Source organism: Athalia rosae, chromosome 5 (genome assembly GCF_917208135.1).
Source record: "Athalia rosae chromosome 5, iyAthRosa1.1, whole genome shotgun sequence".
NCBI classification, from domain to species: Eukaryota; Metazoa; Arthropoda; class Insecta; order Hymenoptera; family Athaliidae; genus Athalia; species Athalia rosae.
In genome coordinates this window covers 10730532-10757317 of record NC_064030.1, presented here as the reverse complement: position 1 = coordinate 10757317, position 26786 = coordinate 10730532, and the positions used below count along the sequence as shown (strand labels likewise).

General features: G+C 42.5%; 1 protein-coding gene across 1 annotated transcript; it reads right to left on the bottom strand.

Annotated features, from left to right (window-relative positions):
• Window positions 1-11076: 11076 nt before the first annotated feature.
• On the bottom strand, window positions 11077-18256 carry LOC125500939 (uncharacterized protein F54H12.2-like). The gene is made up of 2 exons (XM_048655175.1): window positions 16896-18256; window positions 11077-16592 (listed from the first exon to the last, which is right to left on the bottom strand). The coding sequence occupies exon 2, from the start codon at window positions 12325-12327 to the stop codon at window positions 11563-11565; it is 765 nt and encodes a 254-aa protein (XP_048511132.1). The 5' UTR covers window positions 12328-16592; window positions 16896-18256; the 3' UTR covers window positions 11077-11562.
• Window positions 18257-26786: the final 8530 nt, after the last annotated feature.

The following is a 26786-nucleotide window of genomic DNA, read 5'->3' as shown; positions in this document are numbered from 1 at the left end:
GTTCTTCCAATCGTATGTATTTATCTATTTTGTTCAAAATGTTTAAAATATCTCATTGGTTGAGTTTTTCTCCCACTTCGGCCTGGTTATGCTGGGGTAGTTTTCTGGGGTACAAACACTTGAGTTTTATGACTATCTTCGAGAAATTGTTCGGTGTTTGAAAGTTTACTATTATTTAATGAACAAACTGGATTTTTACCAACTCCGAAATGGAAAATTCTTAGTAAATTTGAATCATTGATTTGTGTTTTTAAACGAAGGTTCTATCATGTTTTTTACGGATTTTATATTATAAGATTGAAATTTGACTGAATTCTTTCAATTTAACAAGTGTATCGAGTGTGTGATAATGTTTTATTAACGCGGAGACGGTTTAAAATTGTTCATTAGTGAATGTTAAAAATTGGTTCTTGATAATTGAAGCAATATATGAAGCTAATGGAATATTTCGAACTCGGAGTGGTTATGAATAATATGAAACAATATGAAGAAAAGGGTCTTGGCCTGAAAATGTGTGTGCGGACCAGGGATTTGTTTAGACTATTCTAGGGTTTTACGACCGACTCTCCAGATTCCACATCTGCAAGATCTCAGGTTCGAATAGTCATCTCTGAAACCTTTGTTTAGTTAAAATCTGGGGGGTATTAAAAATTTTGAATTTAGGAGTCCCGTGGGACGTAACACCATCATCTTCATCGATGCCGAGAATTCATTGATTCCGCGATTTTCATTGTCTTCGTCATTTCCGGTTATCTCAACATTATTCTTTGTCTTTTCTTCCCCATTTATTGAACCATCTACGTCAGTTTCACGATCTCCACTCATTTCACTTATCTCTTCCAATTCGCAGTTCCAATTGTTTATGTAATTTTGGTTGATTTTATTATTTTTGTCAATTTGACGATTTCTGTAGTTCCCGTGATTTTCGGCTATTTCACAATTTCCGTCAATTTCGCGATCTCCATCGTTATCGTGATCCTGCTCAGTTTCACAATTCTAATTAATCTCACGATTTTTGGTCATTGCCTGATTTTCATCGTGTTCGTCATCCTTGTCAATTTCATCATCTTTGTCGATGCCGAGGATTCATCGATTCCGCGATTCTCATGGTCTTCATCATTTTCGGATATTTTACTTCTTTCTTCCGTCTTGTCATTCCATTTGATGTACCATTTCCGTCAGTGTCACGATTTCCACCAATTTCACTTTCCCCGTCAAATTCGCAGTTCTCATTGTTGTTGGATGTTTCGTTGACTTCATCATTTTAGTCAATTTCACGATTTTTTGATTTTCTGTAATTTCTGGCTTTTTCACAATTCTCGTCAATTGAGCGATCTCCATCGTTATCGTGATTTCGCTCCGTTTGACAATTCTAATCAATCTGACGATTTTTGTTGATTGCCTGATTTTAATCATGTTCGTCATTTTTGTCGATTTTATCATCTTTGTCGATGTCAAGAATTCATCAATTCCACGATTCTTTGAGTTGCCGTAATTTTCGGCTTATTCACAATCTTCGTCAATTCGGCGATCTTCATCGTTATCGTGATTTCGCTTACAATCAGTTTCACAATTACTATCAATCCCACGATTTTCGGTAATTGCGCGATTCTTATCGTGTTCATCATTCTTTTATATGACATCATCTCTGTTGATGCCGAAAATCTATCAAATTTCGCGATTATCGAGGTCTTCGTAATCTCCGTTCATTTCACCATCTGCATCTTTTCTGTGATCTATAATTATATGAATCATTTCGGTCAGTTTCACAATCCCCACCAATTTGACTCCTCTCGTCAAATTCGCAGTTTTTATTGTGTTTGTAATTTTCGTCGATTTCATCATTTTCTTAAATTTGACGATTTCCGTAGTTTCCGTAATTCCCGGCTATTCCACAGAATTCCGTTGATTTGCGATTACCACCGTTATCGTAATTTTGCTCAGATTCACAATTCCCATCCATTTCACGGTTTTTGGTGATTGCTTGATTTTCATCGTCTTCATTATTCCTGGCAATTTCATCATCTGTGTCGATGCCGAAAATTCTTCATTCCCGCGATTTTCATGTTTGCCGTCATTCTCCTCTATTTCCCTATTTCTATCTTTCATGTCATATACATCTAATTGACTTGTCTCGTCAGTTCCACGATCCCCACCAATTTCATTTTTCCCGTCAAATTCGCAGTTCTCATTGTTTTTGTGATTTTCGTCAATTTTATCATTTTTGTCTAGTTCACGATTTTTGTAGTTCCCGTTATTTCCGGCTATTTGACAACTTTTATTGATTTTGCGATCCCCATCGTTATCGGTCTTTTGGTTCGTTCTACAATTTCCATCAATATTACGATTTTTGGTAATTGCGCAATTTTCATCGTGTTCGTCATTCCTCTTAATTTCATCATCTTTGTCGATGCCGAAAATTTGTCGAATCTGTGATTTTCATCGGTGCCGTCATTTCCGTCCATTCCCCTTTTTTCATCTCTCTTGTCCTTTTCATTTAATTGACTGTCCCTGTCAGTTTTACGATCTCTACCCATTTCACTATTACCGTCAATTTCGCAGTTGTGATTGTTTTTGTGATTTCCTTCAATTTCATCATCTTTTTTGATGCCGAGAATTCATCAATTCCGCGATTTCAATCGTTCCTGTCGTTTCCGGCTATTTCACAATTTTTGTTATTCTTCTGTTGGAATGTATGCATATATATAGATATACACTCGGTAAAGTCAAACGCGTGAGCGACAAAACAAGTATGAGTGCGTACACACATACACACACTAGTGGAGTATGCTGTACAGTTAGTCATAGTCTTGCGACGCTATCGAGCGCATGTCAGCGCGTACTTTAGTCACTTATGTATAACCTACTATGTTAAAATATACTTGATAATACAACGAATAATCTTATAATTTAACCCGATTACTTCCTATCCTCAACAGGTTATGGGCCCAGGAAATACGCGCAAAGCGTAGTTAGTTGAAATCGGGTTAAAAAGCAGTTACAATTATCAAGTTGAGAGTAAAAACGTAAAAGTGGGTAGTAACGGTGGAACATTCGAGAAAGTAAGCCGTGCGCGTCACCAGTTGTGTTTTTGGCGGGAAAACCGTTCGTGGGCTTAGACAAAGCCGAGTAGTGTTAAAAAATGGCCTTATCATTGAAGATTGATCCATTGACTCCAGACAATTATAAATCCTGGAAGGTCCAAGTAAAAGGGTTGTTAATGGGCCAGGAAACGTGGGGTCATGTCATCGGAGAGGAAACCAAGCCGGCAGAGACTGCTACAAACGCTACGGCCGTGGCAGCGTGGGTCAAAAAAGACCGGAAAGTAATGTCTAGCATTTTAATTGCTTTAGGTAGTGATCAAGCAGCTGCGTATGATGACCTGGACACGGCGCAAGAGATCTGGAAAAGGATCAAGGACACGTATGAGTCAGGAGGACCAGCCAGGAAGACTAGCCTGCTCAAGAAGTTAATAATGATGCGTTTAAGAGAGGGTGATGAAGTAGTGAAACACATCACCGAGTTCACCGAAACCGTAAAGAGACTCAGAGAGGTGAACCTGGACATTGTGAGTGAGATGCTGGTCATATTGCTATTAAACAGCCTACCCGAAGAGTACGAAGTGTTTAAGACGTCGATTGAAACGCAGAAGGAGCTACCGACGCTGGAGGAGCTAAAAGTTAAAATCATAGAGTTTCACGAGGGTCATCAAAAACGAACAGACAATGCACAAGGTGCGATGTATGCGAGGCAAACACATCGCGGACCCCGGAAACAAAATGACGGTAAGCCACCAGCGAACTACGGACAGCGTGGCTACAGATATTTGCGCGACGTTGAGTGTTTTAAGTGCCATAAGAAGGGACATATAGCCAAGCAGTGCCGAAGACAGAAAAGGACAGCGGATGCAAGAAACGCGGTCGAAAGTATAGACGATAAACAGACTATGCTAAGTATTACTGAGCAAGCTATGTATGTGAATGCCAGTGAAGTGTGTTGGTGCTTAGACAGTGGCGCGACAAGCCATTTGTGTAACAACAGGGCGAGTTTCGAGAACTTTGAAACGCGAAACGCGGAATTGGGTTTGGCGATTAACAAAAATACGAGAATACTTGGAACCGGAAACGTTCCAGTGAAAATTGACTCTCGTGGAAAACAACGCGAGATAAATTTTGAAAATGTGTCTTATGTACCAGATTTGAGAACAAACCTATTGTCAGTGGCTAAAGCCACAGATCACGGATACACGGTAACGTTCTGCAAGACAGAGGCAGTCATTACGAACAGTGGGAATAAAGTAGTGCTGCGCGCGCAACGGCGCGGGAACTTATACTTCGTAAACGACATGAGAGACAGAGATAGCAGTGAAAACAGTGCAATGGTGTTTAGTGAAAAGACAAATATTAACAAGTGGCATGAAATATTAGGTCACTTGAATGAGCGTGACTTAAAATCAATGGCGAAAAAAGGGCTAGTGTACGGTATGGAAATAAAAGACAGTGAAAAGTTGTCGGAATGTGAAGTGTGTGTCCAAGAAAAACAAACCAGATTGCCATTTTCAAAGGCACAGAATGAAAAGGCCGCTAAACTCCTAGAAATAGTCCACTCCGACGTATGTGGGCCGATGAGACATCCGTCAGCAGCAGGGAAGAAATACTTCGTGACCTTCATCGACGACAAATCAAGATGGTGTGAAGTTTACTTTATCAAACACAAGTCTGAGGTGTTGTCAAAGTTCAAAGAATACAAGGAGATGGCGGAAACGAAGACTGGCTGTAAAATCAAGTATCTGCAATCAGACAACGGCACCGAGTACTGCAATCGGGAATTCGACACATACCTAAAAGAAAACGGAATAGTGAGAAGGCTGTCGGCACCGCACACGCCACAGCAGAACGGTGTTGCGGAGCGTAAAAACCGCACACTAATAGAAATGGCTCGATGCATGATGCGTCAAGCGGAATCACCTCCGTATCTATGGGCAGAAGCGATACACAATGCCAACTACACACGCAACAGATGTCCAACGAGTGCATTGGATGGTGGAATACCACACACCGAATGGACAGGATATGTACCCACGGTTAGACACATGAAAGTTTTTGGTACGAAAGCATTCGTACTAGACAAGACTCAAACGCGCGGGAAATTTGAGTCCAGATCACAACCAGGAATATTCCTGGGTTATGCACAGGAAGCAAAGGCCTACAGAATATACTTTCCTCAATCTAGGAATACAGTCGTGTCGCGAGATGTGAAGTTTGTCAAGGACAAAGGATTCGAGGCCCAATATCAAGAGATACTAGAGGAAAAAGAAAAAGAAAATGAAATAGAAGTGATAGTAAAAGAGCAACAAAGTCACGAGCCGCCGAGCGAGAGCGTCAGACGACAAAGAAAGAGAGCGGCGACAATCCCATGGGGGGATCACGTGGTACCGAGGAAGAGGGGGCGCGGACGCCCGAGACTGGAGCGTACGGGCTCAGTAGGAAGACCGAGGAAGATATACATAAGTATACCGGACACAGAGAGAGAGACGGACGAAGAAGCCGACAGCGGAGAGTCTGAAAACGAACAGGAGAATGAGATAATGGACGATAACGTATTCGAAGAAGCTCATATTACAGTTACGGAAAACCCTACCACCTGGAACCAGGCAAGTAAGTCGAGGGATGCAGAGTCCTGGAAACTAGCACTAGAAGACGGAATGTTGGCTCAAATAAAAAATCAAACGTGGGAAATAAAACAAAGACCCGCACAGAGGAAAGTGATAGGCAGCAGATATGTATTCTGTACTAAGTATGACGGAGAGAACGAGAGAAAGAAAGTACGTCTAGTTGCCAAAGGGTGCTCACAGAAGCCTGGAGAAGATTTCACCGAAACCTTTTCACCGGTGGTGAGATCAACATCCGTGAGGATCATGTCAGCAGTTGCAGCGGAGTACGATCTTCAAATTCATCAAATGGACGTCGTCACAGCATACCTCAACGGGGAACTGGAAGAGGAAGTGTACATGGAAGTGCCAGAGTGTTTACGTGAAATCATTGATAAAATAATAGCTGGTGAGCCAGTAGGTTCCAGTGGTAAAGTGATAAGTGATGAAAAATTAGTGAGCACAGCTAAACGCTGGAGAGAGGGCATGAGTGTAAATACCGATGTCGTGTGTGCACTAGTAAAATCATTGTATGGTTTACGTCAATCGGGTGTTGCTTGGTATAAGGTATTAGTAGATAGAATAATTAGACTTGGTTTTAAACAAATACCGCAAGATAGGTGTATGTTTATGGCTCAAAAGAGCGGAAAAACAATGTATATTACAATTTATGTAGACGACATATTGATGGCGGGAGATGATGAGGCGTGGATAAAAGATATAAAGAGTGAGTTGTCAAAGTTTTTCGAGACCAAAGATCTAGGTTTAGTTAACAAGTGCCTTGGTATAGAGTTTGAGCGAGACGGTGAGTCACGTGTATACATGAGACAAAGACAGTACACAGAGGCATTACTAAATAAGTTTAACATGTATGAGTGTAAGCCAGCGGCCACGCCCATCGAAGCAAATTGTAAACTAGTTAAGCCTGAGCATGTGAGCGAGAGTGAGATGAATAAATACCCGTACCAAAGTTTAATAGGGGGATTACTGTACTTGTCTGTTACAACTAGGCCTGATATTGCTTATGCGGTTAACTTTCTAAGTCAATTCAATACTGCGTATAACGAATGTCATTGGAAAGCGGCGAAGAGGGTACTCAGATACCTTAAGGGTACGATTAATTGCGGGTTGATGTATGAGCGTACTGATTTAGCATTATTTGAATTAGTTGATGCTAGCTACGGAGGGAGAGCGGCAGGTCAGAAATCGTATACAGGGTATAGCTTTATGTTGGCCGGTGGTGCAATTACTTGGGATGCTCGTAAACAAAAAACAGTAACTTTATCTAGCACTGAGGCTGAGTACATGGCGATGACTGAGGCCACGAAAGAGGCGTTATATTTGAGAGGACTGTTAGATAGTATGAATGTGCAAAGTAAAGATGAGAAGATAATATTGTTCAACGACAACCAAAGTGCAATTAAAATGATTGTTAACAATGTATACCACGCGCGCACAAAACATATTGATGTGAGGCATCACTTTATAAGAAATGTGTACGAAAGAGGTGTGATTGATGTTATACACATGCGAACGGAGAATATGCCAGCCGATATATTAACAAAAGGGCTGAGCGCTTGTAAGCACTGGGAGTGTGTGAGTAACATTGGTGTGGTCGAGACATAGAGCGCGTATGACTTTAAGAGAGGGTGTTGGAATGTATGCATATATATAGATATACACTCGGTAAAGTCAAACGCGTGAGCGACAAAACAAGTATGAGTGCATACACACATACACACACTAGTGGAGTATGCTGTACAGTTAGTCATAGTCTTGCAACGCTATCGAGCGCATGTCAGCGCGTACTTTAGTCACTTATGTATAACCTACTATGTTAAAATATACTTGATAATACAACGAATAATCTTATAATTTAACCCGATTACTTCCTATCCTCAACATCTTCTGATCCCCATCGTTATCGTTTTTTTGTTTTTTTTTCACAATTTTTATCAATCTCACGTTTTTTGGTAATTGCGCGATTTCCATCGTGTTCGTCATTTTTGTCGATTTCATCATCTTTGTCGATGCTAGATACTTGTCGATTTCGTGATTTTCATGGTCTTCATCGTTTCCGCTTGTTTCAATTCTTCCTTTTCATTTGTCATTTTCATGCATTAAACCATTCTCTTCAGTTTCACAATCTTCATCGAATTGACTTTTTCCGTCAAATTCGCAGTTTTCACTGTTTTTGTCATTTTCGTCGATTTCATTATTTTTGTCGAATGGTCTATTTTCATTGTTTTCATAATCTTTGGCTATCTTTCGATTTTTGTCGAATTCGCGATTTCCATCGTTATCGTTATTTTGCTCAATTTCCCAATTTTCATCAATCCCACGATTTTCTGTCATCGCGCAATTTTTCATTGTTCTCGTCATTTTTGACGATTCTATCATCTTTGTCGATGCCACGGATTTATCAATTTCGCGATTTTCATGATCCTCGTCGTTTTCTTCCGTTTCACTACTTCCATCTTCTTTGTCATTTTCAATTATATGAACTATTTTCGTCAGTTTCGCGATCCCCACCAATCTTACTTTATTCGTCAAATTCGCAGTTCACATCGTGTCTGTAATTTTTGTCGATTTCATCATTTTTGTCAATTTTACGATTTTTGTAGTTCCCTTAATTTTTGACTATTTTTCAAAATTCGTTAATTTCGCGACCTCCATCGTAATCGTGATTTTGCTTCGTTTCACAATTTTCATCAATCTCACGATTTTTGGAATTGCTTGATTTTTATTGTGTTCATCATTCTTGTAAATTTCATTATCTTTGTCGATGCCGAAAATTCATCAATTCCGCGATTTTTATGGTCTCCGTCATTTTCGGTTATTCCACTATTTCCATTTTTTTTGTCATTCTCATTCATTGTACTATTTCCGTCAGTTTTATGATATTCACCAATTCGACTCTTACCGTCGAATTCGCATTTTTTATTGTTTTTGTAATTCCCGTCGATTTCATCATTTTTGTCAATTTTACGATTTTTGTAGTTCCCGTAATTTCTGGCAATTTCACAATTTCCGTTAATTCTGCAATCCTCATCGTTATCGTCATTTTGCTCAGTTTAACAATTTTCATCAATCTCACGATTTTTGGTAACTGTCTGATTTTCATCGTGTTAGTCATTCTTTTCAATTCCAACACCTTCGTCGATGCCGAGAATTCATCAATTCCGCGATTCTCATGGTTTCCGTCATTTTCGGTTATTTCACTATTTTCATTTTTCTTGTCATTCTCATACATTGTAAGTAGACAGGGTCGGTCATAGGGCGTCACAACAAACCCCCTTTCTTCCCTCCTATGGCGACATCCCCTCGCCTAGGTGTTATCGGGCGTCCACCCCCACCCCTCCGCCGGGGTCTTTTTCGGGCATCTTCCCCTTCGTCGGGTCTTTTGCGGGCATCTTCCCTTCTTCTCCCTGTTTGGGGCCTCTTTGTGGGGCTGGTGACGTCAGGCTGGCTTTTTTTTGGGGGCATGGGATGGCGGTATTCGCCCCGTCCTGTTGTTGACAGAGGGTGGGTGTCCGCGTTGATTATTTGGGTAATGAGTTGCGTACCTGCACGAGCAGGTGACTGAGTCTGTTGCAAAGTATACCGGTATGTGGTAAAGGGTAGGAAGAGGAGGAGGAGGAGGAGGAGGAGGCGGAAGGGAACAAGTAGTAAAACTCTGGGTCGACACGTGTTTCCAAAAACTTACGATTGATATTTTATTCTAGCTCGTGGGTTTTGTAAGAAATGAGTACAATAGTTTTTGGTGATTATATGTAAAGCTTACGTTCTATCGGTAAAAGTAATGTTCAATTTTTCTAATGGCATTGTAAGAAATAAGTACACTAGTTTTGGTGATCATAAATCTAAAGCTCACGTTCTAATGGTAAATGAGAAAAAGTTGAGAATTTGTACAACATGAGGAGACTAGAAACTGTCGTCTGTCGTTCTTTGACAGTTTTTTGGCTTCGCAACACTGTATGCAATGTGGTGTTCGCACTCGAGATTTATTATTACAGTGATCGGTGGAGGTTAGCCCTTCATAAAATCCAGCCACGACGCGGTCGTTGTTTTCGTGGTCATTATCGAATATATCCACAAACTGCCAAGAGTAAAACCAATAGCCATAAAATGCACAAATATAATACAGTATTGTCCACATACGTCCGAAGAAAGACTTTGAAGTTGTTTGACGTTCCAGTGGAGTCTCCAGCAGTCACGTCACAGTGTTCGTCTGTGATGTGGTATGAGCGGTGGCATTCCGAAACTGTCGAAGTAGAGTCCATGACCGGTGGGACTAACGTAGAACGCCACCCAGTGGCTACCCCCTCTCGTGTGATCATCGGTGTTTGCAACGATGATTGTTGGTGCTGTCCAAACAAGAGGGATTTGATCCGCGGCAAAAACCCCGCGAGTTCCGCTTTGAAGCGCCGGCAGTGCATCTAGAATTTGAATGGTGTTCATCTTCGGTATCGGAGACGATCATACTACCGAATGTGTCTACTATCGTAGCGTACGTAGGTTCTTCGTCGACTGATACAAGGGTAGAACTGCTGGGTGCTCTGTCGTCCACCGGGGATTCGAGTGAATTCGATGCGTGAGACTGATGCTCGGATACTATTGGCAAGGGAGAGTCTCTGGTGGAAGACCGTGATGTCTTATTATTTTGCGGGTACGCTTTGTGGCAGTCTCCGGTGATACGCCTCGAATTCATCCAATTCTTTAATCTGATCACGTTGTTCAGAGCACACGCGTAGAATTCCTCTTTTTTAGCGCCGTAAAAGAAGCAATATTCTTTGCTCCGATCTGATTTAGCGAACACGGGGCAGTCGACGTCTTCCAAGTTCATGATTTCCCGCGAAGTGATGTCCTGTAGATATTTAGCTTTTTCCCGACCGCGTATGATGATACGATGGGCATGGCGTGCGATTTCTCGTAAATTGGTAGCAAGTTGATGCAGCGTTATATCTCCTTCGAACCAATCGATCCCGTGATGATAACAAGTCACGTAATTGTTGACGGCACGCTCCTTCCCCGATAGATCGGTAAACGGGTATGGCGGTTGTACGAGCCAGTGAGAAAAGTACGGATTCTCGAGTGCTACTAATGCCACTTCTTTCGGCAAGAAACGTCCGTAAACATCCCTGAAGCCTGGGATATCTACGATAAAATCCATCGCTGATGAAGATGTTGTCGAGACGGTGAGAGGCACTTGACTGTTTCTCTCGAATACGAAACTGCCTTCTTTAAAGTCGTCGAGCCGTACCTCCCACTGTGTTTTTGTTCGGGCGTGGTCCCAACACGTGTCGCTCCGTCTGTTTTTTGTCAGCGTTCGGGCTAACCGCCGAAATCTGTGAATCCATCGCTGATGAAGATGTTGTCGAGACGGTGAGAAGCACTTGACTGTTTCTCTCGAATACGAAACTGCCCTTTTTTAAAGTCGTCGAGCCGTACCACCCACTGTGCTTCTGTTCGGGCATGGTCCCAACACGTGTCGCTCCGTCTGTTTTATGTCAGCGTTCGGGCTAACCGCCGAAATCTGTGACAACCTGACGCGATGCATCGACTTCAATAATATTGTCGAATTTCACGTACACGATACAGTTAATAGTTTCTTTGAGTGCATCGTCGAAGCGTAATTCAATCCTGAGTGTTCCGTGTTTGATGAGTGACCAGTGAGACGAACAGTTGGCCGCAAGATCAGGCGTTAGGTCAAATGCTGTGAGACAATTTCCCATTTCGTAGTGTAGTCGTCCGATACCGCAGCCCTCGTTGAGAAAATGTACTCCGGTCCCAGAGAATAAAGTGTGATACGTGTCGACGTGTACGCCGTTCTTTCCAAAGCTCGGTTGCAAAGCTTTCGAGGGTATTTGAATGCCGTCGACGTACAACGATAGATAATTCAGCATGAAATGTTAAAAGTTGAAGGGATTCTGTTGTCTGTGACCGTTGAAAGCCTTGTTGCTGACTAGCCCCAAAATGACGCGTTTCGGTAGTTGTCCGAGTATGACGTTGTCCAGCGTCTCAGCCTGCACGCCGGCATGAATGGTGAAGGCTTTGACTTCAACTCGGGTAACCGGATATTTTGCCGTACCCTTGGCTAGAGTTCTTGCATGAGCCAGCAATATACCTGGGCTGATTTTCACTCGGCGCACGAGTAAAGATGCTTCTAGAATATGGAGAGTATGCAGCGCTTCAGTTTCCATAAGGCAGAAGCTATCTCTTGAGCGTACGAGGCGTACTCGTAGTTCTACACCGTTCAGTAAAAACTTTTCCTGATTAAAGACGTCGCAGTGGAGATGTCCGATCAAATCTACGACGCGTCCGTTTCGTATGATTTCGTTGCGTTTGATGAAACCGTTCATTAGGGGAACGTCGTTTTCACGCGGTTCGCAAATATCTGTTTCGCCGTTCTTGTTATCGTACCACAGTCCAGCCGTAAGATGCGATTGTTTAGCGTTCGGTGCGTAATTCAGCAGCGTCTCTATGTAGGCGCGGTAGGCGTAAGAGTTGTTGGCTGGTGATACCGGTTTTTGATTGAAAAATATATCCACTTGATTAAACATTAAGTGAAGTAAGTTATTTATAGGGGTCACCCATGGTGTAGTGGAAGCGTCCTTGCTCGCCGATGCGGTTGTTTCCTTTTTTGTTCGGCGTAATTGTACGCGTAAGCTCAGCATAGTGTGGGCAAGGTCGATGTACTCGTCACCGTGCCCCGGTACAGCGAATTCGATCGGAGAGTCATCGGTTAGAGAGGAAACCGGCTTGTAGTGTATCTATTGTCTGCTTTCGATCGAGGTTTGTGTCGAAGGTACAGAGAATAAATCCAATTCGGATTTCGTGCACTCACTCGGGCGCGCGTGTAGAAAAGCCATCGTACGGATATAGTGCGACAAATTACGCCGGTCCAAATATATCCCTCACGGTTCGTTTTTGGAGTGTTTCTCTCGCCCTCTATTCTTGCTTGACGCGGTACGGGACGTCTTCTTTTTCTTCTTCTTCTTGCTCTTCTTAATATTCGAATTCCTCTTCCGCCTGGTAACCTTTTGCGCTGCGACGAGACGATTAACGCGGGCGACCAACGACTGTCTCCTTGGTCTTGTGAGCGCCCCTTTATACCCGGAGCCCTGCATAAGATTGGTAAGTTTTTCTTGGGCCTTTTTCTGCAAATTACGCCCTGATTCTTTGGCCCGTGATTTGACGGCTTCTTTGAAGGGTACGTCGCTCTCCATATCAGCCATGACGTTCATCCCTGCTCGCAAGGCCTCCTTTCCAACGGCTTTCGCTCCACTTTTTAGTAACGGCAAAACTCTGCGAAATAATCCTCCCAAGAAACTACCGATACCGTGACCTCGTTGATGTGGCACACCGCGATAAAAAGTTCCCGTACCACCACCACCTTTGAGTTGATTCTCATAATGTTCCGTGTAGTCAACCATATCGTCTGTTTCTTCGTCTTCTACCCCTTTCGTATCAACGAACACGTTTGAAGTGAAGCTTTACCGTCAGTGTCCCGTAATCGAATGGGATGGATTTTCCAGTGTGATCTTTTATATTAATCTCTATGTTGCGGAAGTTCGAGTAAAGCAGCGGTAGGTAGTGTGGCTGCAAGAAAATTTTTGTATCAGATTCGCCGCGTATTGAGTGTTGTTCCCAGCAGGCGTGTACGACTCGTAGGAGCGGAGCGTGTACATCACCGACTATACGGGACTCGACGAGATCGCAGTAGACAAACATTTGACACGACGGGATGTTCGGCAGGATGAAATCTGACGATACATCCTGACCGGGAACCGAGTAGAAATCTTGTGAAAATGTTAGTGGATAATGAATTTCCGCGATTCCCACCTCCCATTCGCCACTTAGCACGATCGCGCGTGGTAACTGCGTGATGTAGCAGCAGGAACGATTGTCCGGGAAAAAGGGGACTGAGCTATTGCTCGGAAGTGTGATGTAAAAGTGGTCCTTTGCCATCGCACTGGCGTGTCTTGCGAGGTTCCGCGTCAACGTACGCAAAACGAATGACTGCGACGACACCGTTGATCCATTCTTTTATCTCTTTTTTTCTTCAATTTTGGAGGGCATCGCCATCGGGACCTCTTCTCTCGATACGCTGAAGCTCAGGTTCGTAGAAAGTACCGTCAATTTCTTCGCCGGAGAGATCCTCTAATACATAGACAATCCGTGCGCGAGCGAGTACTTGGCGAATTTTGGACAATTCTTCGCTCCAGTTTGCCTCGTAGCCTTTCTGGAGAGTTCCTTTGGTTTTGCTGATTCGCACGATATCGTTTTCGCGGAATTAGAGTCTGCCGATACGACGTGCTGGATACCGCTTCTGCATGTAAGCCCGCGCTTTTGCAGCGTTTTCTAGCGTCACCTCGGCAGGGGACGTACCGATACTCGAGTGACGTGTCTCGTTGTACGCTTGAACGATGAGTGGTAAAACGTCTACGTAGCGCTGACTATTTTTATGCGTAAAATAACGCCAAAGTCGCTCCTTGAGTGTGCGATTGAAGCGTTCGACGATAGCCGCTTTAATATCGGGATTGCGGGTAGTGCGATATCGTATGCCGTTGTCCGAAAGAAGCTTTTGAAATGTATGTCCGACAAACTCCTTACCCTTGTCGGTCTGCAGTAAAACAGGTCTACGTGGGGTTGTGGTTAGCACATGTTGAAATCCTTCCGCTACGGAATTGGCTGTTTTACACTTCAGGGGTACGACCCAGGCGTATTTGCTCAAAACGTCGATGACCACCAGTAAATAGCGATGTCCGTTATTTTTTCTTCTTATCGAGCTCAAATCGGCCAGATCAGCCTCCCACACGTCGTCGATGTGGGAAACGTCGTATCTTGCTCTTCCACAGTTTCTTCGCACGGATTTGTGCAAAGTGTACGTATCCTGTGCAGCCAGCCATTTCTTCACCATTGCTCGAATCTTTTCGCCGCGAGCCGCCCGTTCCAGATTTCGTGCACCCGCGTAGCCCGCAGGGTGTGCTGGGTCGTAATAGATCTCTTCGAGCATTTGCATCACTTCGAAAAGCGCAGTCTTTTCCAATTTCGTACTCCCGAATAGGGGGATCCCGGAGACACGTTGGTCTCTTTCGAACGATTACGCGTTACTGGAACTTGAGGCTGCGGGCTAGCCGTCTCATCGGTTTTATCGCTGGTGGTGGTGGTGACGGGTCTTCTCCTTTTCGGAACGAGGCTTCTTCGCGTCTCGTCAAACGATCGAATAGTTTTCCAAAATTCATCGTTTCCCACACACTCTCGCGGCACATTAATCGCGTGGAGAAACCGTGCAAACTGTATGCTTTTTGCGGGATCAAATGTCTTTCTCGAAAGCATCGTGTGATTGATCAGATCGACAATATCTGTACCGGGAATGATTACTCCGTCGATTGAAACAACACCGGACACATCCCATCCAAAACGCGCAGATGTTTCGTCGCTCATTGTCAGCAATCGCATCAAAAGTCCCGCTTTCGCAGCATACCTGTTCGGAACAGCGACTACTATCTTCTGATACTCCCGTTTCACAACCGCTCTCGGTATTTCGTTGGGTAATCGGCTCGCCGTGTTGCTTTCTCCGTTATCGCGAATCAGAACTTCCAACGGCTTTCTATCCTCGTTTGCAAAAAATAAATACCGCTGCATCGCTTGCTGGTAGAGTTTCCACTTTTCCGCGTTGTCCTCCGACTTTGAGTTCAAGATGACTCTCATCTCCTGGTCCAGTCTTGAGACAGGATTGTCGGCGGCGTCATTCGTCGGCGGCGGTGTAACTTCCGCAGTCGTATTCTCGCTGACGCGACGTCGAAATCTCTCAATCGTATCCGCCGGTATTAAAACCATCTTCTTTGCATGCTCCATTCTCTCTCTCTGTGATTTTTCTTTCTACTTTGAAAACAGACTAGAAGCCAAAGTCCCTAATATCGGTGCGAGTAAGAGAGTCAGAAATCCGTTTCCTCGTTGAATTAAAATTTTTTTCTTACTCTTCCAACTACCTTGCTTTTTGGCCAGTTGACGAAGCGTTTGCTTGTGTTGAACGAGACGGATTTTCTGGGCGCGCGACAGTTTCACGTTTCCCAGTAAGACATTTAGAGCGCACTCGCAAATATCTCTCACCAACGTTTTGTCAGCGGTACGGAGCAAAGCCAATTTTTGAGCAGGATTTAGTTTTTGCAGAGCCTGCAGAGCGACGGTGTTTGTCTTGCCAAAGCTGGCACTGCTTCCCCGACGACTTTCTCGCGGCATCACAGCTGAATGACTGGGACTTTACCCGTTCCGTTCGACTTTATATCCTTTTTCGGAACGTATACGTAGTGTTTCTCATCCGTAGGAAATATTTTCGTCCGAAAGCGACAGTTTTCAGAGGTCGTTTGTTTCAAGTCGAGTAGCAGATTTCCGTGCGGAATGGCCGTAGCATCGTGATAGGCTTCTTAAAGAAACCGTGGGTTCTCTGGACAGACCTGACGCACAAGATGTTGTATCTGACCACGGTCCCGAGGATTTCCGAAAAATACTATATAGTTCGCGTTTAAAGAAATGTCGCGTTGACCGAGTCCTTGGTGAAATAGGTTTTGCGTGATGTAAAAGACGCTGAGGTTTTTGTGGTGGCAAACTTTGGTGAATAAATCGACGACTACGTTGTTGGACGCTTCGCGCATCAGATCGTCGATGATCAGCAGTTTAGGACTCTTGTCGCCGTCGTAGTCAGTGTGTTGCGGTAAACCCTCACGATATTCTATACCACTGGTGGATTCGTACAACGGTTGCCATTCGTCGTAGTACCAGATGACGCGAGTGAATTTTGCATCGCACATCCGATCACAGTGTTTTAAGAAAGTCTTCACGAAATTGGACTTTCCACAGCCCGATGGACCTGCAACGATGGCAGAGAACGGATGCTTTCAACGTGTATCCAGAGTCATCGTCTAGCGTCACTTCGCTGTAAAAAGGATACGGGTGAATCAAATTTCTGCAAAGATAGTACTATCGACTGTATTAGCTCGTATTGCACGCGGTGGCGGCGGCGGCGGCGTGCTGGCCATGAGCTCGTACCAGCACACGTCTACGGATGAGCTCATCTCCGCGGAGCGCGTACGTCACAAGCTCGTACGTAGGCGCGTACCCTGATACGCTGAGCCAAAACCGACACTCTGCTACAGCGTGACTACAGACTAATTGCGATCCCCGTATCGAGTTATGTGTACGTACGTACATTGTCAGTGTTTATTAAACTCTGTCTCACCTTTGGCGGAGTCTTGATGCAACTGAGATTGCTTGTCCGTGTATTTCTTCTTCTTCTTCTTCTTCTTCTTCTTCTTCTTCTTCTTCTTCTTCTTCTTCTTCTTCTTCTTCTTCTTCTTCTTCTTCTTCTTCTTCTTCTTCTTCTTCTTCTCTTCCTTCTCAGTCGTGCGTGCGTGACCTCGATTGTCTCCGGTGAATCTGATTCTGATGGTGTCGCACCCCGGCCGCTGTACTTATATGACGAAAAGCTGAATGAAGCTGACGACAGGGAGGGTAGAAACGAGGTCTTGGATCGTTGACGTGATGTACCTAAATTTTATTCGTGAAGAGAAAGGTCGAGCGAGAGCGAGCCTCACGAAGCATGCGGTCCTCATTCCACGTGCCTGAGGACGACTTGTTTACCCCCCGTTTACGTCTTTGTACCCGTACGGTAACGTATCGAATGAATTCGGGCGGCGGAATCTCTTGACGAAGACGGGTTTGCAGGTTTTCGTCTCCGTTCGCGTGACAACATCATGCAATGCGGTCCGACGAATAGCGCGGTATTCCAGACGCACGGGATCCGCTGATTCCACCACCATTCTCCTAATTGCCGAGAAGTTAATGCGTTTTTTGCTATCGTGATTCAGCGTGATGCCTTTGATTTTACAAATTTCCGCGTCGCTGCCGTCGGGGTGCCGTACCATAAACGCGTAGAATTTCGCACCCCCCGAAACAAACGCGTGAATGAAGGAGCCCTTACCCTATGCCTCCAATTCGTCCGTGAGATCACCGAGGAAATTTCCCGTTGGCGGTTCGTACTCGTTCGGATCGAGCATGTTTCGCCGGTAAATTACGGAATCCGTATCGTAATAGAGTACGCGTCTATCGAGTAGTTCGAGATACTCGTACAATTTTAAGCGAGCCTGGGCAGTCGTATACGCGGCGTGAAACCAGTTGAATTGCCCGCTCGTATTATGGGTCAAGTGCGCAACAAAATTTGAGAAATAAGGAAGGGACCCGGATCAAGCACTCTGGGGAAGATAAGCGACAAGACAGGACGTGATTGTGCTGGTTCTCGTTTTTATTAAAATATCACATAACACGAGGCAGTAAATCCAGTGTAATCCATAAACTGTAGCTGAAAGAAAAAAAACCAATAATTGAATAATCATCAGTGACTGTCAGCTTTAATTGATAAGATAATATTTTACAAAGTGAACAAGGACTTATAAATGATTTTAAAACAAAACGTACCTCATTACCTGTTCTGAGTAGGGGAGACCGGGGCAAGTTGGAGACGTTAAGCTTCAAGTGCGGTTTTTTAATCGATTGTAAGCGAATTTCAAAATCTGTTGGTATTTTTCAAAAGTATGAGATGTTAGCTATTAAAAAAAAAATTGACATTGAATTCGATCATTCACAAACTATGTAATTTCCATTTTTCCGAAATTCTGCAAATTCGTCATCTTGCCCCGACCACGGGGCAAGCTGACGAATATTAGATTTTGGTTTAATGGGCCTAAAAAAATACTTTTTTCGTCAAAATATACTTCAGTTTATTCAAATCCATAAAAGATATAAAAATACAAATACGCATAGTTTATGTAGTTTAGCTTAGATATACAATTAACACTGGTCGCAAACGAACTGAGCTGCTCCTTCGACATTAGAACATGCCAACATTGAATCGTGAATAAATTTATTCATTTATTTATTTATCGAATTATTCAATGAGCTGCACAATCGTATGTAGCCTAAATATCGATTAACTAAACAACATGCAAAGATCTCGATAAGGACGATCCGTCAACTTGCCCCCACCATCTTGCCCCATTTGCCACTATTTGCAAAAAAAGAACCCCACAAAAAGTACATTGGTGAAAATTCGGAGATTCTATGATCTCTAGGATCTATATGCGTATAGATATAAAGTATTAATTCACAAGTCCGATCTTGCTTATCTGTAGTTGTATACAACTATTTTCTTGAGCTCCAAATGTTACTTCGCACACGTCTGAAACCACAATGCCTCCGTAAAAAAGCCGGATGACCTTGCCACGCTAGCTATATCGCAAATATTATTGCGTAGAAGAGTGTTTAACACTTTTTGATAACTTTCCCGGCGCTATCTGTCAAAATATTCTAAAAACAATCAATTCGTCATCTTGCCCCAGCCTCCAACTTGCCCCGGTCTCCCCTACGAGCATCGATACCGCTGGAGCATCCATTTTAACCAATCGACGTACCTGCAAAGGAATAATTTACAAATTGAAGAAATGGAAATAAAAGGACACGACAATCGTAATTGAAACGTAATCACCTCCATCGACGTCCAACTTGATCAGCACCTGCAAATATGAAATGTGACAAAGATAAGTGAACAATTCGAACTGAAGCATATAAAGAAAAAGTTAATCTTATCATTTTACTTATGTTCACATCCTCAGAGACCAATTTTTATCATCACCATTTTATTTATACACGTTTTACATTGATTTTTCGTTTTATATATGTACAGCGTCTTATACTTACCTGTAGCAATTTATGTTATTTATTACATGTATGAATGCGGTGTAAATGTTTTTGGTTCGACTCAATAGTTGTGCATTTTTGAAAAGATATTTATAAAAATAAATAAAAAAATATCACACAGGCGATAACGACGTTGGATAGAGGCGACGGTTCAACGCGTTGCGCAGCGTGTGACCAGTTAACGTACAGTACGGTGTCGTTTACTATCAATATGCCCGATACCACGACTTCGGGGTTGGTGATTGATTCCAATAGTTGCTGGCGCGTATTCACTATCTCCGTTTTTGTCATATTTTCCCGCTGTCCGAACTTCCCCCAAAACGAATTCAGGCATAACTTGGACACGGAGCGCAGACCGGGATTCTTTGAAATTCTGGAACGGTCTAGCCCAATCCCTTTTACTCTCTCGTACTCGTCGAAATAATCATTGCGCTCGTCCTTGCAATCGGCAGGCCAGCCACTGGCCTCCTGCTTGATTTTAAGGAACGTGTCTATATACTGCGCGAAATGTCCACCTTGCCGAGTGGAAGAATCAAAAGAAGTAATCTGAAACTGCCAGATTTCCAGAATCTTTAAAATCCGGTAGCCCTTCTCTACGGCTTTTTTCAATTCGTCGGATACCCACGTACCCTCGAACTCCCGCTGTTTTTATTCGCTATGCCGACAGCCGTTTTGTTCGAGGCTCTCGCAGCACGTACGACACAAAGCAATCATCAATTTTCCGTGCATACGCACCGGCAAGACTGGGTGGTATAGGTTTTGAGGCGGCAAGACCGTACACTTCACCAAGCCCTCGACCCTTGCTATGTCCGTACCACCCATCCCCGCTAACATGCGGCACTCGTCACCCACGTAGACGACTGGATGTCCCACCGGGTATCGACTGTTCTCACAGACGTAAGGGTAAAGCGAGCACACGTCGACATAGCGTATCTGCTCGGTCGCGACTCCGTCCGCATCCGTTTTTACCTCGTGATAACACGATGTGTTACCTGTACGTCCGCCATAGAAAGCATCCCGCGGGCTTAAAGACTCGGTACGCGAGTTAGTCGAGTGACTCGCAATGTACGCCCTCATCTCAGCATTGTTTTTCAGGAGACGATCGAAGACGCATTCCCACATTTCGGTTACGTGGTATCCCAGTGCGGTCATCCGGGCAGTTTTCGCGACGGTCTCTTCGTGACGCTTGTCGAGCGACACTCCGCTCACGGAACGGCGATCGCGATTGATTTTGGAACACTTACGGCAGCCGTGCCAGATACACCCGTGAAATTCAAAAACTCGCCGCACGTCCCGTCTCGGGTACTCTGAACTCGCGCGAATTACCGGCATGACGGATGACTAGCTGCGACTCGTGTTCCACCCATGCTAACCAGTCTAAAGGCTTTTGCGAATGGTTATCAGCGAAGCGATATCCTCCCACCGGTAGGATGCCTATACGCTCCGGCTATAAAAAGTTTTTCCGAAAGACCGCGGAGCACGCGGACGCTATGGTTATACTCTCGGTGAAGGGGCACACTTTGCCGCTTTCCATGGTGCATGCCGCTGCTCATGATGTCCGGTGAGTACATTTCGACGGGTGGTAGCGCGCCCACGTAGCCCACACTCTGAGGTATGTTGCAAAGATGCGGAAAGAAGCCTTTAACCGTGCCATTCGGGAGCCCGAAAGCCTTTGGCAGTGACCCAAGAGACATCGGTATGTATGCCAAGGAGTCGAGGAATCACGTATGCCCAGTCTCCATCATAACGATTTTACTTCCGTTCAGAATTACCTTCGGAAGAGTTTTGTTGTTTTCAACGAGATAGCGTAGAATAAACTGCGCGTCGAACCCGCGTGCATTGTGCGCGATGCAAATTATTCGCGAAAAATTTTGGACGGGTCTTGTCGCCAGTTCTACCATAGATATATTGAACTAGATCGGACAAGTTGCTGGCAAATTGTAGTGTCGCGACATGAATGTAGTCGGCGCGCTCGGCGAAAATATCTTTTTTGAGGATTTCGCTTCAGGACGCTGTTTTACTCACAGAATTACCTAAAACCCCATGATTTGCTTAACAGGTCGATATGATAATTTTATGAAACTGTTCGACTTGACCGACAGATATGTGACCAAGCGACATGAGCCATGTTATACACGGTATCCATAAATTTTTAACGTGATATATTAGATATAGTTATACATGGCTGTTTTACCCGTGATAAATTATTGCAGTAATGTCTCAACAAGCAGAACACAAAATCCAAAAATGCACGAATGCACGGCATAGTGGATTGTACCCTCCATATAAACAGGATATATTTTTCGAAGTGTTACAAGGTGTTTTCTCAAAAACTGAGGATTATTTTGGAAAATTTTTGAAACAAAAATTGCAGAATCATAGAAGGAAAATTCAATAATACCATGGATATTGAAATTTAGCTGGATTGTATGGGGGTTTTGAGGGTCACTTGGTTTTCCGAGCGGAAATCCATATTTTGTATTGCAGATTCGTAATCTACAAGAAAAGCTAAGCAGCATTCGTACAAAACATTTTTTTCATAATCATCATTTTGCAATTATAATATACAAAATTAATTTTACACGCAAAAACTAAAACTTCTGAAGAAAAATCGCAGAAGACAAAGAGAAGATATTAGAAAGTTTAGAATTCTATAAATTTCTGAACGAGGAATTTTGGCACTTGAAATGACCGAGAGGGTCATTTTAAAGGCCATGGAAAATCAAAATCAATTTTTTCAAAAAGTATGGAAAATTTGGTAAAAAAAAAAGGTGTATCGAGATTTTTTTTCATTGTTCCGAAATATGACATCCTTGCCTATCTTTGAACTGCTGAAATTAGAATCAATAATTTTTAAAAATCTAAAATTTTTACACAAATCTCAGATGAATATTCTCACAAGGTTCAGAGAAATTTTTTTTTGCCACATACGTACCCATATGTATTCTGTATTGCCTATGTATACAGCTTACGATGCATTGTACACCGAGGATGATTGTAAGAACTAATATCTGATCATAGTGTATCAATCTTAGAACACTGAAACAAAACCTGTGATCTGGCAATGTTGCACCGAGTAAATATAATATATATTTATATATATATATAATTCCTACTTTTGATTCTACAATATACTCGAGATAACTTTATGCGCAGCGTTGCCGGATCACCATTGACCACGAAAATAACGTGTTGGAATTAAAAAGAGAATGATATTTCAAATTATCGTATCGCATCCACAAAAACGGTGAAGTGCTTTTTTTTTTCTTTGAATTTGTTTAAAGAACTTTTTTTTTTACTCTCATAAATTTGTTCAAAAAATTATCTCAGAAAAATTATTTTTACATTTCACATCAGATTCTACCTGGTAAGAAATAATTTCATTCTGTATAGAGCTTTTGTGGAATCTATTTTGTTTCAATTGGTGATACGACTCTGTAACGAAGCGTTCCTCTTTATCAAGTTTTTATTAACCCGCTTTCTTGTCTATCTGTTTGTCTGTTCAGTAAAAATTTTGCAATCGATTTTAAACCAACTTCCCAATGAACTAGATATTTGAAACTTCAAACACTCCTCATAACTGGATGACAATACAATATGAACTTCTTTTCGTAAAGAAAGAAATAAAAAAAAACGGATCGATAATCAATGAGATTTATAATAATGAAATTTAACAAAATATAGTTATTGACACGATTAAAAGCAAATAGCTTGTTCTTCGAATAAATTTTGTTCCAATATACCACGTTTGGTTTTTTGCGGATATCTCGGAAACTATTGCAGATATCCCGAATTTGAAAGAAGGTTCATGAAGAGCAGAAAACATACAAAAAAAAAGTCCAACCTTCCTGAACTGTACCGCGAATATTCATAACTTTAATTGAGCTATGAGAAAATGACCGATGACGCCTGATTCGGCTCCCGCGCGCGATGATTGTTTCAGAGGCATATGCGAAAAAAATGTATCCAACAGTTTATATATGAATATTAAGGAATGAAAAAATTCGAGTACGTACTGGACACTCTAGTAAACAATAATCAGTTGGAAAAAAAATTTATTCATCATTTTTCAATGTACTATGCTTTTTTAAATTGAAAACTCTTTCTCAATAGGCAAATAACAAAAAAACTCGGATAATTAACAAACCGAAAGTTTCAAATTCCTTCCACTTCTTGAAGCTATGGAGAAAAATTAAAAATATAAAAAAAGGAGTGACATTTTTTTTTTAAGAAAACATTTTCTTGTTTAAATCATAATTTCAATTGTTATTTGGCATTCTGAAGGAAAAAAATTTCTCAATTATTTTCAAAATGTTTTTCGCATAAACAATTTGTTATAAACAAATGAATTTTCGAGCGAGATTTTTTTTTATCACTAAATATGATACAATAATAACTGTGTGTGGGTTTCTAAACGAAAAAAATTCCAGTTTTTTTTTAATTTAAAAAATTTATGGATCTTGAATTTTTTCGTTCTCTTCGAGTTTCTTACCTTTGTTACGAAAATTACTACTATCGTATTATTACTTGCCGTATCAACAGTTAATGAGTAATTCTGGTTCTAATTTTTTTCCAACTGATTATTGTTTATTAAAGTGTCCAGCAAGTACCTAAATTTTTTTAACCCTCAATATTCATATATAAACTGTTGAATAAATTTTTTTTTTGCTCATGTCTCCCAAACGAGCATCGCGCGTGGGAGCTGAATCAGGCGTCATCGGTCATTTTTTCATAGCTCAATTAAAATCATAAATATTCGTGGTGCAGTTCAGGGAGGTTGGACTTTTTTTTAGTGTGTTTTCTGCTCTTTTTGAATCTTTTTCAGATCAAATTTCAGATAGCCGCAATAGTTTTCGAGATATCCGCAAAAAACCGAACCCTACTTTTTTTTCCATTAAATTGTTTATTACTTTTGTAATTTTTTCAACCGCGTTGTCATGCGATTTCTGAAGTTTCTCGAGCTCATTCTGGATCCAAAAATCACCTTTACATTGAATTCGGCGAAGGCTAACTCAAATTTGACCAAAAGGCACTTGTTGACTAGACTATAGGACTAGAAGAACGAAAAAAGAGCGAGGTGCAAAAGTGATAATTTGCTGGGAAGCGAGTGTCATCGCTTTGATGCGCGGCGAGCTAAAGCCTGGTTGCTGGTGTGAGTGAGGTTAGTTTGGACAGAAATCGTTTAGACAGAATCCGTTTCTACGGAGAAAATTTGCCCAGGGTTCGTTTGGACATAAGAAATTTCGACTTAGGTTCGTTTGGATACAAATGCAAACGACCCTAAGTCGGTCGGTAGAAAATAAACTAACTAAAGAAAATGAAACGAAGAAAATGACAACACGTTAATGATAGAATTAAGTTCCAGTGAAAATTAATTGAACAATCTAATTTCTTTGAAAAACTTGTTACAAGTTTTCTTCTCACTTAGAAATCATTATTCCCCAATTGATTTTCAATTAATTCTTCTTTCCTCGGCATCTTTGGATTTTGATTTTGGTTTTTTTTTTCTAAATTTTTTCTGTACTCGAAAATCTTTCCATCGTGACATATTAACCAGTTCACAAAAAGCTGAACAACGAACAAACTCCTACTCGCAAGCCCCAACAAAAATAACAGTTAAATTCAGTTTTTTTTTTTTTTTTCGACCGATAGTTTGTGTTAGCGAACATGAAATACTTTTTTTTTCCAAAGTCGTAATATTGCGAACTATACTGAAATTTTTTTCAACCGAACAAGAATAATTCTCCTTACAGAAAATATTGTATTTCAGATTTTTGTATTCAAATGTGAACAAATTATCATAATATCCATTTGCACTGAAATCATCCTAGTGATGAGAGAAGCTCATCTGCTGCACCGTAATACCGATAGTCCGGACGAGCGTGTTATATTTGTCGCGCGTCACCGTCTATAAGGATGAATTTGAAGATTGGATCTACAGATCGTTCGTGCGGTTGACCGATAATCTCTCAGAGGTCGATGAAGGGTCTGTTTTACCATGAAACGCAGAGGGCGCTCTGGGCTGGCACTCTTATTTTGCGACTTAATACCCTATGACTCTCACTTTTCGCAACTTGTCCGATCTAGTTCAATATATCTATGGTTCTACCAATTCCCTGACGGGATCTCTTTGGAAAATAAACTCGCGCACGAGACCGCAAGCCGAACAGCCTGAGGTTACTTCGGCTTCACCGATACACTCCGTACACACCTGCTGTGCCACGCAGAGATTCGGAATATGGATATTGGTCGAGGTGTCCCTAACGATTGGGACATTCTGCTGCGTTTCGAAATCATAGAATATGAATATAAAGCGACCGGGCTTGTCCACGCTTTTCAACGGTGCCATGTAACAGAAGTGATTGTAAGAACGTTGACAGCGACATGTACTGCAGTAACGTTTGTTACAGCTATGTGGTCTGCCGGTGGTGAGATCCACGAGACGCGAGCAATCGGTATATATGCGCAACGAAGCACACACGGTACGTCGTGGGCTTATAGACCCAACTTGACGATGCTTTTGAAAACAATTTTCTCCGCGAAAGCCGCGCCCACAATCCGAACACTTGTCCTCACCCAAGTCTAGTTCACAGGGTGGCCTGTTGAAACATTGGGGACAACGGTTCGAACAGCGATGTTCAAGAGGTCTGTTAAAACTCTTGTTACATGGCATGCAAAAGAATTTACCAGCAGCAGCAGCTGTGACGTTTGTAATTAGGCTATAATGTCTCTCCTCGGGATCGTACAGTAAATTGACACGGTAACTAACTTCGACCCCCGAATCTACCAGAGAGATAGAGCCGTCGTAAAATATCTCAACGCCGCTACCCAACTTATTCATTTCAAATACGATCAGCGCTATCCCTTCTTGCGCCAAGTTTTCCTGATAGCGGGAGATTTCATAAACGCCGCATCCTTCTTCTGGAATTTGGACATTACTTTCCGCTGTAAAACGCTGCGCTTCGCTACGCTGAAGAGCAGAATGAGGGAATCGGATGGCCTCGTAACGCTGATGTGATTCTCCGCTACGTACGGCACCCCGTTTAGCATGCGCTATACCGATTACTATTGCACGCGCTAGACACTGCGACGTTGAGGTTTTTTTTTTTCCCCCAGGCGGGTTGGACCCGGAAAACACCCTCGTGCCTTCGGCGCGATCTGTACGAAACGGAAAACGGAAAACAGAGCGGAAAACGGAAAACGGAACGAAAAGATTGTTGGGCGCCAGACGCGTGTCGCGTCACTTAACGGAATAACAAAAACTTACAGAATAAACGAATGCAGATCCGGCGGAGTGGCTGGCTAGGCACAGGCTGTTCAACAGCGGAATAAATGGTAGAGTGGCGTGGATTCACAACAACAATTCGGGCACAAATAA